We start from the raw sequence: 13,156 nt of genomic DNA, 5'->3' as shown, positions 1-13,156 counted from the left end.
GCCAAAGGTCTTTTTGACCACCCTATCTACCTGTGATGACACTTCAAGGAACTATGTACCTACACTCCTAGATCCCTCTGCTCTACTACACTTTCCAGAGCCCTACTATTCACTATGCAGGTCCTGCCCATGTTAAACTTCCCAAATTGCAACACCTCACATTTCTCTGTATTAAATTCCATCCACCATTCCTCAGTATAACTGGCCAATTGATCAAGATCCTGCTGCAATCTTTGACATCCATTTTCACCATCTGCAATATCACCCAGTTTTGTATCATCTGCAAATTTGTTCATCTTGCCACATGTTTTAATCAAAATCATTGATATAGATGACAAACAATAATGGGCCCAGCACCGAACCCCGAGGTACACCACTAGTCACAGGCCTCCAGTTCAAGAAGCAACTTTCCACCGTTACCCTTTGCTTTCTTCCATGAAGCCAATTTTCTACCATTCAGCTATCTCTTGTTGGATCCCATGCAATGTTAACTTCCAGAGCAGCCTACCATGTGGAATCTTGTTGAATGCTTTGTTGGTCCATATATACAATATCCACAGCTCTTCCCTCATTAACCTTTTTGTTCACACCTTCAAAAATCTCAGATTCGTGAAACACGACTTCCCACATGCACAACCATGCCGAGTCTCCATAAGCACCTCTTGTCCATCTAGATGCATGTACATCCTATCCCTCAGAATACTCTCTAATAATCTTCCAACTATAGACATTAAGCACACTGGCCTACAGTTCAAAGTCATTTCCCTGCAGCCCTCCAGACTTCCTCTCTTGTTGCCCAGTGTTCTCGTATATATCCAGCCTGGGAGATTGGTCTACCTTCATACGTGTCAGGACCTTCAGTACCTCTTCACTGCTATACTGACTGCTCTCAAGACACTTCCACTGACTTCCCCAAGTTTCTCAGTGCTCCTGTTTTTCTCCATGGTAAAAACAGAAATACTCATTGAAGACCTTGCCCGTCTCATGTGGTTCCATCTGACCACTCATCTGCCTTACCTGTCAGGCACCTAGCATTGAAATGTGCAACTTAAATTAATTTCTTTCTCGCTCTCTGCCTTTTACCTGCCTATTCTGTGCTCAATACTTTCTCTCATCACCGTCCATACCAACTTTTAACCTCTCACCTCCTGTATAAGATCCCACCCTCCTCTCACCTTAAAGCTATGGCCTTTGGTCTTTGACATTTCCACCGTGGAAAAAAAGATTCTGACCGTCAATCCTATCTTGGTCTTTCATCGTGTTACATATTTCCTTCAGGTCCCCCTTCAGCCTCCGATGTTCTAGCAAAAATCCAGGCTTGTCCATCCTTTCCTTGTTGCTTGAACCCAGACAGCATTCCAGCAAACCTCTTTTGCACCCTCTCCAAAGTCTCCACATCCCTCTTGTAACGGGATGACCAGAACTGCCCACAATATTCCCAATTACAGCCGATGCAAACTCTTATACAACTGCATCATGACTTCCTAACTTTTATACTCAATGCCACGACTAAAGAAGGCAAGCACACCATTAGCTTTCTTTTCTATTCTAACCACTTTTGTTGTCACTTGAACCTGGACCTACTATGGACATGGACTCCAAGATTCCTCTGCACATCAATGTTGTTAAGAATCTTGCCATCAACTATTTCTCTTCCCCTTACATTCGACCTTCCAAATTACAATGCTTGCTCCAAATCTCCACCTGCCATCTCTCCATCCACTTCGGTAGCTGATCTCTATCCCGCTGATATAGACTTCCTCAATGTCTGCAACTCCAGCAAACTTGGTGTCATCTGCAAACCTACTGACCAGCCCATCTACATCCATGTCATTTATATATCAGAGGTCCCTGCACAGATCCTTGCGAAACTTCACTGCTCATAGACCACCAGCCAGAATAATGCCCTTCCACCAGAACCCTCTTGTCTTCTATGAGTAAGTCAGTTCTGAATCCATACAACAGTCACCATAAACCCTGTGCATCTTAATCTTGTGGATCAACCTACCATGAAGGACTTCATCAAATACCTTACATCGGCGAAGACAACATCCATTGCCCTACCCTCAAACATCTTTGTCACCTCCTCAAAAAACATGATCAAGTTAGTAAGACATGATTTGTCGTGCCCAAAACTATTCTGACTGTCCATAATAAGCCCACTCCAAAGAATCCTCCCCAAAAGCTTCCCCACCACAGACGCAAGGTGGACCTCAACAAATGTGTCACGATTATTATAGACTTTATAAAGTGGAGGAGTGTATTCCTTAACCAGAAACGCTGGATGAACCAGGAAGTCTGTAATCTTCTGAAGATCTCCGGCATTCAAATCTGGTAATCGGGTTCATTTAGGAAGTTGAGGTATGACCTCGACAAGGCCATCAGAAAGGCTGAGACACTTTTGCTGTAAACTGGATGAGACGGATGCTCGTCGGCTATAGCAGGGCTTGTACACCATCACTTCCTACATGGCTAAACCAAGTGGTAGCTCAAGGAATCACTCCTGGACAAGCTCAATGCTCTCAAAGCTTACTTTGAAAGAGAGAACATTGACATCCCTTATCGGGCCCTGGAAGGCACACTTCCATTCACTTCAATTAGTATATCCAACAGTATTGGTCCCAGCACCCAACCCTCTGGTGCACCAGTCGGTACTGAATTTTAAACCAAAAGCAACCCTTCACCATCACTTTCTTCTGTCGCCACCAATTTTAATTGCAATTTGCCTAGATTTAATGTGGTCTAACATTTTGGACATGTTTTCTGTGTGGGGGCTTGTCGAAGTACTGAAGTCATTATAAACCATATCAACCTCACTGCCCTTCTCAATACATTGCCTTCTTCAAAAACGTTCAAACAAACTGACCAGAAAGGCCCTCCCCTAACAAATCCTCACTATCTACCTCTACTATGCCAATCCATGTAGATTAATCCTGTCCTTCAAGATTTTTCCAATGATTTCCCCACCACTGGCCTTTAATTACCTGGTTATCCCACCCTGCACTTTATCTGCGGCTAGGGAAGATTTTTAAATGTTCGGGCTGCAGCGATCTGCTCTATCACCTCACATAGTAGCTAAGATATATAACCGGGCCATGGCAATTCATCCACCTTTGAGTCAGCTAAGATACCTAACACCTTAATTTATTTTAGTTCAACACAAATTGTAGAAAATTAAGAACCCAGTACCTATCTTAATGATAATTAATAGCATACTGCAAAACAGAAAAGACCCAATTCCTATTTTTTTCCTATCCTTCAACCAATCATCTGTCAACCCAATGGACCTGTATTTTTTGAGAAATCACTATTTTAGCTCCACACCATCAAAAGCAATGAAAATTGAGATATATAACATCCAATGGCAATTCCTCCCCAGTTATAGCCTCAAAAAAACGATGAAATTATATTTTCACTTCATAACACTATGAAGTGTGCACTGAATATTTAATGATGAATAACTGCATTTCTAGGCAGCAGATCATTTCACTACTTTATTTAGTCTTTCCCTTTTTGAATAGCACGATTACATTTGCCACCTTTCATTATTATACTATTTTTGGAATCCAAGATATGGTTTAAATATCTTAATGAATGCATCCCAATTTCTGTACCCAACACAAACACCTGAGATGTTGGATATTATAGGGTATACTCATTTTGGACCACTTAATCTAATATTTCCTCAAATGACATTGATCATAAAGTTCCTCAATGGCTCGCCTTCATTTGGTATTGGTTTATTTCTTTGTCCATGCAGAAATGTTAATGGTTATTACCATTCTTCACAGCTTCCTGAATTGAGTAGTTTGCTGCACCATTCTACTGGGCAATGAAGAATCAATTACATTGATGCATGTGGAGTTGCACAGGTCTAACTGAACAAGAATAGCATCACAAAAAGCTGGAGTAACTCAGCGGGTCAGGCAGCATCTCAGGGGAGAAGGAATGGGTGACATTTCAGCTTGTTGTGATACCTTCAACTTGTACCAGCATCTGCAGTTATTTTCCTACACAATCCTCCTGAACAAGAATAGCATGCTTCCTTCCCAAGAGGACATTTGCAAACCACCTATTATTTTACAACACTCCAGTTGTTTCATGATAAATGTTCCCGATGCTAATTTTTCACATTTAAGTTTTACTTAATTACTAGAAAATTACTTGCCCAATCACCATATCAGGATTGGAACTCGGCTTCACATTAACCAGGCACATAGTCAGCTACCTACCATTATATCCTGAAGTCAGGAAATCCTGTATTCTCTGAAATATATCTAGGATCTAGTAAGAGCATTATACCTGCATCTAATGAAAACAATTAACATACATTGGTACTCTGACATGCTGTTCCTAAGATACTGAGGCATGGAACATAAATTGTGAATGTCAGATTAAATCATGTTAATAAAATCAGCAAGAATAAAATGATCAGAGAAGCCACCGCAGCTGAAATCACATTCAACTTAATCTGATGAGATCAAATATCCTTTTTATAAAGCAATCAATTTGTATCCCATAATTTCCATGAACATATGTAAAAACACCATAGTCTGATCAGTTGCATGATCAGTCCTGCTCTTAGTCAAAGGAAAATGGCAGGTGAATGTGCACAATTTCAGCATCTCAATAGTTATCCGAACATTCCTTTCTCTGGTTACATATTGTCTCAGATAGTGAGTACTCAGCATGGTTCCAGAGAACTCTGCCAGTGGATCACTCAATAAGTTCATCATACGACAACACCAGGAAGAGGAATTACTCCAATTTAAGAAATCAAATAATTTCTACCTAGGTGCGTCACGGCGGGGAGGGATTAGTCTTTGGTTCATAGTCTTCGATGAGGAGTCTGAACTGAGGGAGACAGAGGTAAAGCTACAGTCTGTCATTGTGTGTGATTCTTGTGCTTTTTGTTTCTAGGCTTCGTGCAGTAGAGATGGTACAATGTTCCTCATGCAGGATGTGGAAAGTCATGGAAATTGCAAGTGACCGTGTGGGAATTGTGTCCCGGTGCAGCTCCTTACATGCCGCAGTAGGGAACTGGAGCTGCAGCCTCAGGATCACCTGGAGAATGACAGCTTCCTAGAAAGGACACGGCGAGATGGTTACAGGAAGAGACTAGGTGGGTGACCACGAGGAAAGGCAGTAGACAGAGTGCAGATGATCATGTGGCCATTCCCATTCAAAACAGGTAGATCCTTTTGGATATTGTCAGCAGGTTGATTTTCACGGGTGAGCGCAGTAGCACGCAGGGTTATGGCTGCAAGTGAATCAAGAACCAGGAGACTTTGGTTTCAGATCAGAGAGTAAAGATTTAATAGGAACCTGAGGGGCAAATTTTTCACACAGAGATGGATGGTTATATGGAACCAGAGGAGGTGGTTGCGGCAGGTACTATAATAGCAATTAAAAGGGATTTGGACAGAACATCGATAGGAAAGGTTTAGAGGGATATGGGCCAAATGCAGGCAGGTGGGACCAGTGTAGATGGGGCTTCTTGATTGGTATTGGGCAAGTTGGGTCGAAGGGCCCGTTTCCATGCTGTATAACAATCACAAATACCATCTTTTTGTACATTTCAGGTTTTCTTTGAGCAATTTAGTGGCATTTTCCTTATTCCCAACACTAATTTTGAACTACATGGACTTGACTTTAATGACGGTAGCTCAAAAAGCTAACTTTATTGCTACATACCCTTAGTCCACTCTCTGACTTGATATCCATAATTGTCAAAACGGTTTCATATAAAATTGCATTACCCACATTTTTGCTGGTTTCTGTATTTGTTGCAACCTAAGAAATGAAAATACGTTAAAATGTTTCATTTTCTTCCTTAAACTACCTTGAACGTTTATTCACATAGTCAGTTCCACAGAATAATTATTTTATATATATAGATTATAGATTATTTCTTTGTTATAACAATGCTTCTTGGCAATAAATCTTATACCGTTGGAAAGCCTGTTTATTTCCCTTTTAAATGGTGCCACATTTGTAAGGAACATGCATTTGTGGGATGAGCAGCAGAGCTGAGTATGTGGGTTGCGCCCATGAAAAATCTGCCAAATCTTCTCTGCCAATGCCAAACAGTTTATTCTGCCATTGATTCTTGTTCGGTGTTGTTTGGTGGATTGGACGATTGAAGTCTGCAGAAACAAGACATATTGGCAATTTAACAAATTTATTAATTTAATAAACAGGAGCCTCAGTAGCGTGTGGAAGAACCATACACAGCCACAACAGCCTGGCACCTCCTCCTCATGCTGGTCACCAGCCTGGTCACACACTGTTGTGGGATGGCATCCCATTCTTCAACCAGCATTTGTCGCAAGTCAGCCAACGTGGTTGTGTTGGTCACTCTGGAACGAACAGCACGCCCAAGCTGATCCCACAAGTGTTCAATGGGGTTGAGGTCAGGACTGCTGGCAGGCCATTCCATCCTCTCCACTCCCAAATTCTGGAGGTAGTCTCTGAGAAACCCTGCTCTGTGGGGGCGAGCATAGAGTTCGGTCCCAGACTGTGGAGATATGGGATTGCCACTGGTTGCAGAATCTCATCTCGATATCTCTCTGCATTGAGATTGCCTCCAATGATGACAAGCCTCGTTTTTCCAGTGAGGGAGATGCCGCCCCACACCATCACACTGCCTCCACCAAAAGATGTTACTCTATCGGTGCAGCAATCAGCATAGCGTTCTCCGCGTCTTCTCCACACTTTGACCCTATGATCCAACTGCCGTAGGCAGAATCTGGACTCATCGCTGAACATAACGTTCCTCCACATGTTCAGGTTCCAGTGCACGTGTTGCCGACACCAGCGCAAACAGGCCTGACGGTGAAGGGCAGTCATGGCAGGCCTCCTGGCAGCCCTATGAGACCAGAGATCGGCTGCGTGCAGTCTGTTCCGAATTGTCTGGGCAGAGAGCCGTCGGCCATATCGTCCTGCAAACCTTGACTGCAAATCTGTAGAAGACAGCCTACGGTTCCTAAGTGCTGACAGGGTGAGGAAACGTTCTTCTTCGGGTGTCGTCTTCTTGGGACGCCCACTTCGCGGCCTGTCTCTGACATCCCCCGTTATATGGAACTTGGCCTTCACTTTGGAGATGGTACTAGGGCTCACTCCAAATAATGCCGCAACTTGGTTTTGCGGAACACCAGCTTCAAGTTGCCCTATCGCACGGGCCCTATCCAGATCAGTCAAACGTGGCATGCCGATTCTTGGAGCAGACACCTACTGACCACTGTAGCAGGGCCCATGCTCACAGATGCTGCCAATCAGGTGCCAATCAGGCACCTGATTGTCAGCACCTGGGGGTACCAGAAGCTCAAAACAAGTCAATAGCAACAGCAGAATAAGCTGTTTGGCATTGGCAGAGAAGATTTGGTAAATTATTCATGGGCGCAACCCATATACTCAGCTCTGCTGCTCATCCCACAAATGCATGTTCCTTACAAATGTGGCACCATTTAAAAGGGAAATAAACAGGCTTTCCAACGGTATAAGATTTATTGCCAAGAAGCATTGTTACAACAAAGAAATAATCTACCAAACACAAATTTCCTTACTTTTTGTGCTATGTTTATATATTAAATATAAATAAAATTTGGATCAACCCCATCTTCAAAATTTTCTTGGATTCATGGTGCTTATAGGCAAGCTTACCCTGCATAACATTTAATTTTTAAACATTACTTGTGCAGTTCAGATTTATAATATAGACAAAATTGACACATAACACAAGATGGCAAATTTTCAATAAACTATTAAATTGAGGGAAGGAAACCCAAGTTAACAATAGTGAACCCAAGGTGCAAAAATAAAGAAACACGAATTATCGACAGAAATTACCCATTTCATTTTATTAGTGCATGCAAATGCAGATGGATTGAAACAGTAAAGACTGAGGTTTCATTTAGAAATATAAAATTTACATAAATTAGGTGCCACACAAAAAGCAGCAAGCAGCAGATAGACCAAGTTTTCTCATTTTCCAACCTTAAAATGATTAAAATCATAAAAAGAATGGAATTGGTCAGTTAAAAATCACATTTTTTCACGTGGGAACGTGGCCAGACAAACACGAGTCGCAGTAATACATTTTGAAATTTCTAGCTCTTACATAAACTTCAGACCATTGGCAATTTTGTTGTAGCGTTCACCTGTGCAAGAATGTCATTCATAGCTTCACTTGAGTCGTCATCATTTCTGCCTAACATTCGTAATAACTGTAGTATTCGAACCTAGAATTACACAAAAAATATTTAGAATGTTAAAACTGACTTTTATGATATTCGAAAAGTGACATATCAACTGAACTTCAATCTACTGCTCCAAAATGTTACACTTTGCTTCATCGGTTTTTTTGTGGCACTCAACATTATGCTTTATTTTGCTCCGACCTTCACTTGTTCCTTCAGTTCAGTCCAGTGATACGTTGCAATTCCACAAGTTGTGGAATTGAGGGCCGAGTGTATGGATCAAGCTGCCAGAGGAGGCAGTTAGCGTAATAGACACTTGGACAAGTACATGTTGGGAAAGGCCAGAGCAGTGGTTCCCAAAGTGGCCAGTACTGCCAACTGCGGGTCTGTGGGATTAAGGGGCAAGGTGGTGCTGGAGCTGGGCAAGGCATTGGGCAAGAGCGATGTCAGTATGCACTTGACCTGCTCTACCAGGTGCTCCACAGACCTTCTCTCTAAAACTACGCACTGTTTTGCTAAATAGTATTTCGCAACTTTTCAAACTTATTATTTGCATTTTATATAATGATTCATGCATAATTATGCATAATTGTTGTGATAATAGTTAGCATACTCACACCTGTAATTGGCACGAAGCCAGCATTTTATTTCATTAGAAATATTAATAAATAGTGTTGTACACAAGTTACTACCACTGATAGTGGGTCGAGCAAACCGCTATTGTTTTTGCTTTTTGTATGCTCGGGGAGGCACTGGGGATGAGTTTATGGAGCCAAGGGGGTTGTGGCCTGAAGAAGTTGTAAACCACTGATCATGAGGATTGGACCAAATGTAGGGAAATGCGACTGGCTTAGGTGGGGCATCTTGGTCAGCATGGACAAGTTGGTCTAAGAGGCCTATTTCCATAATGTGTCTTTATGACCAAACCAGAAAATTCAGGGACTTGGAATTAAAGATGAGGTACTAGGGTAAACTAGCCAACAATATAAAGGAGGATAGCAAAAGCTTTTTTAGGTACGTGAAGAGGAAAAAAATAGTCAAGGTAAATGTGGGTCCCTTGAAGACAGAAGCAGGGGAATTTATTATGGGGATCCAGGAAATGGCAGACGAGTTGAACCGGTACTTTGGATCTGTCTTCACTAAGGAAGATACAAACAATCTCCCAGATGTTCTAGAAATCCTAGGGTGATGGAGGAACTGGAGGAAATCCACATTAGGCAGGAAAAAGTTTTGGGTAGACTGATGGGACTGAAGGCTGATAAACCCCCAGGGCCTGATGGTCTGCATCCCAGGGTACTTAAGGAGGTGGCTCTAGAAATTGTGGACGTATTGGTGATCATTTTCCAATATTCTATAGATTCAGGGTCAGTTCCTGTGGATTGGAGGGTAGCTAATGTTATCTCTTTTTAAGAAAGGAGGGAGAGAGAAAACGGGAAATTATAGACCAGTTAGTCTGACATCAGTGGTGGGGGAAGATGCTGGAGTCAATTATAAAAGACGAAATTGCGGAGTATTTGGATAGCAGTAACAGGATCGTTCCGAGTCATCATGGATTTACGATGGGGAAATCATGCTTGACTAATCTTCTGGAATTTTTTGAGGATGTAACTAGGAAAATTGACAGGGGAGAGCCGGTGGATGTGGTGTACCTCGACTTTCAGAAAGCCTTCGACAAGGTCCCACATAAGAGATTGGTGGGCAAAATTAGAGCGCATGGCATTGGAGATAGGGTACTGACATGGATAGAAAATTGGTTGACAGACAGAAAGCAAAGAGTGGGGATAAATGGGTCCCTTTCAGAATGGCAGGCACTGAGTAGTGGGGTACCGCAAGGCTCGGTGCTGGGACCACAGCTATTTACAATATACATTAATGACTTGGATGAAGGGATTAAAAGTACCATTAGTAAATTTGCAGATGATACAAACCTGGGTGGCAGTGTGAACAGTGAGGAAGATGCTATGAGGTTGCAGGGTGACTTGGACAGGTTGTGTGATTGGGCGGATGCATGGCAGATGCAGTTTAATGTGGATAAGTGTGAGGTTATCCACTTTGGTGGTAAGAATAGGAAGGCAGATTATTATCTGTATGGTGTCAAGTTAGGAAAACGAGATCTGGGTGTCCTAATGCATCAGGCACTGAAAGGAAGCATGCAGGTACAGCAGGCAGTGATGAAAGCCAATGAAATGTTGGCCTTCATAACAAGAGGAGTTGAGTATAGGAGCAAAGAGGTCCTTCTGCAGTTGTACAGGTCCCTAATGAGACCGCACCTGGAGTACTGTATGCATTTTTGGTCTCCAAATTTGAGGAAGGATATTCTTGCTATTGAGGGCATGCAGCGTAGGTTTACTAGGTTAATTCCCGGAATGGCGGGACTATCATATGTTGAAAGACTGGAGCGACTAGGCTTGTATACACTGGAATTTAGAAGGATGAGAGGGGATCTTATCGAAATGTACGAGGTTATTAAGGGGTTGGACACGTTGGAGGCAGGAAACATGTTCCCAATGTTGGGGGAGTCCAGAACCAGGGGCCACAGTTTAAGAATAAGGGGTAGGCCATTTAGAACGGAGATGAGGAAAAACTTTTTCAGTCAGAGAGTTGTGAATCTGTGGAATTCTCTGCCTCAGAAGGCAGTGGAGGCCAATTCTCTGAATGCATTAAAGAGAGAGCTAGATAGAGCTCTTAAGGATAGCGGAGTCAGGGGGTATGGGGAGAAGGCAGGAACGAGGTACTGATTGAGAATGATCAGCCATGATCACATTGAATGGCGGTGCTGGCTCGAAGGGCCGAACGGCCTACTCCTGCACCTATTGTCTATTGTTTATCAAGAACTTTAGAACAGTTGCACTTATTGATCATTTCCTGCTATCCATCCCCTTGTCACTCAGAGGCGAGTATAGAAGTTGGGAGGTCATGTTGCAGTTGTATAAGACGCTGTTGAGACTGCATTTAGAATATTCTGTTCAGTTCTGGGCACCATGTTATAGGAAAGATATTGTCAAGCTTGAAAGGGTTCAGAAAAGATTTATGAGGATGTTGCCAGGACTAGAGGGTGTGAGATATAGGGAGAGGTTGAATAGGCTTGGTATGTATTCCATGGAGCGCAGGAGGATGAGGGGAGATCTTATAGAGGTAGACAAAATCATGTGAGGAAAAGATCGGGTAAATGCACAGAAACTCTTGCCCAGAGTAGGGGAATCGAGGACCAGAAGACATAGGTTCAAGGTGAAGGGGAAAAGATTTAATAGGAATCTGAGGGGTAACATTTTCACACAAAGGGTGGTGGGTGTATCGAACAAGCTGCTAGATGAGGTAGTTGAGGCTGGGACTATCCCAACATTTAAGAAACAGTTAGACAGGTACATGGATAGGACAGGTTTGGAGGGATATAGACCAAGCGCAGGCAGGTGGGACTAGTGTAGCTGGAACATGTTGGCCGGTGTGGGCAAGTTGGGCCCAAGGGCCTGGCTCCACACTGTATCACTCTATGACTCTACATCCTTTGACTCTCAGGATAGATTCCCCCCCTTTATCTTTGAGTGGTCCCATCTTCTCTCTGGTCACCCTCTTTTTTTTTTAAGAAGCCTTGGGATTTTCCTTAATCCGACTCATCAATGACATTTCCCGGTCCCTTTTGGCCCTTCTAATTTGCCGCTTGTTCTTTCCTTCTCATTTTATTTTCCTCATGCCACCTGATGCCACCTTAAACCTGACATGCATTCCCTTTTTCTTCCTGAGCAAGCTTACCACCTCCTTGGGCATCCACGGTTCTCTTACTTTGCCATCCTTATCCCTCCTCTTTACTGGACAGGCAGGTCCTTTGATGGACTCCCACTTCATCTGTGGACTTACCCAATAACAACTGCACCCAATCTACCCTCCTTACCTTCTGCCTAGTGAAGAAAGCAAATGGCATGTTGGCCTTCATTACAAGAGGATTTGATTATAGGAGCAAGGAGGTCCTACTGCAGTTATACAGGGCCCTGGTGAGACGCACCTGGAGTATTGTGTACAGTTTCGGTCTTCTAATTTGAGGAAGGACATTATTGCTACTGAGGGAGTGCAGTGTAGGTTTACCAGGTTCATTCCCGGGATGGCGGCACTGACATATGACGAAAGAATGGATCGCTTGGGCTTGTATTCACTGGGAGTTAGAAGGATGAGATAGGATCTTATAGAAAAATGCAAAATTCTTAAAAGGATTGGACAGACTAGATGTAGGAAAATTGTTCCCGATGTTGGGGGAGTCCAGAACCAGGGGTCACAGTTTAAGAATAAGGGGTAGGCCATTTAGGACTGAGGTGAGAGAAAACGTTTTCACCCAGAGAGATGTGAATCTGTGGAATTCTCTGCCACAGAAGGCAGTGGAGGCCAATTCATTGGATGTTTTCAAGAGTTAGATTTAGCTCTTTGGACTAACTGAATCAAGGGATATGGGGGAAAAGCAGGAACGAGGTTCTGGTTTTGGATGATCAGCCATGATCATATTGAATGGCGGTGCTGGCTCGAAGGGCCGAATGGCCTACTCCTGCACCTATTTTCTATGTTCCTTGCCCCAATTGAGTATCTTCCCCTAACATGCATATCTGCCACGATTCAAAACAATCTTGAAACCTATGATCACCATTTCCAAGATGTTCTTACACCGTAACAACACCTGGCCAGGCTCGTTTCCAAATACAAAGATCAGTATGATCCCTGCTCGAGTCAGACTATCCACCTAGTGTTTCAGAAACCTTCTTGGATACATCTAACAAATTCTGCCCATCTAATCCTCTTGCACCAAGTAAGTCCTGGTCAATATTAGTGAAGTTAGACATCCACCACACCAACCTTGTGGTTCTTGCACATGGTACAATGTAGGTACAATGGTTAAATGTAGGTACAAAAAGCATTGGGATTTTTTTTAATGCCAATTCCTGGTCCCTTTCGCTCCTTCTAATCACCTGCTTGTT

The 13,156-nt window shown here is 42.9% G+C and overlaps 1 protein-coding gene and 1 non-coding gene across 2 annotated transcripts in view; both read right to left on the bottom strand.

The window, feature by feature from the left end:
- Positions 1-13,156, bottom strand: part of ap1g1 (adaptor related protein complex 1 subunit gamma 1) — a 138,414-nt gene that overhangs the window by 71,159 nt on the left and 54,099 nt on the right. Inside the window, exons 8-9 of the mRNA XM_078400867.1 lie at positions 8,160-8,240; positions 5,695-5,793 (exon numbers count right to left, since the gene is read on the bottom strand). Of these exons, the coding sequence (XP_078256993.1) occupies positions 5,695-5,793; positions 8,160-8,240 (180 nt within the window). The remainder of the gene's footprint in view (positions 1-5,694; positions 5,794-8,159; positions 8,241-13,156) is intronic.
- On the bottom strand, positions 4,661-4,747 carry LOC144594992 (small nucleolar RNA SNORD71). The gene has a single exon (XR_013547447.1). It is a non-coding gene; the product is annotated as a small nucleolar RNA SNORD71 (small nucleolar RNA).

Source organism: Rhinoraja longicauda, chromosome 6, assembly GCF_053455715.1.
Source record: "Rhinoraja longicauda isolate Sanriku21f chromosome 6, sRhiLon1.1, whole genome shotgun sequence".
Taxonomy (NCBI): domain Eukaryota; kingdom Metazoa; phylum Chordata; class Chondrichthyes; order Rajiformes; family Arhynchobatidae; genus Rhinoraja; species Rhinoraja longicauda.
Note: the sequence above shows the minus strand (reverse complement) of the source record. Positions and strands in the feature narration are given on the sequence as shown.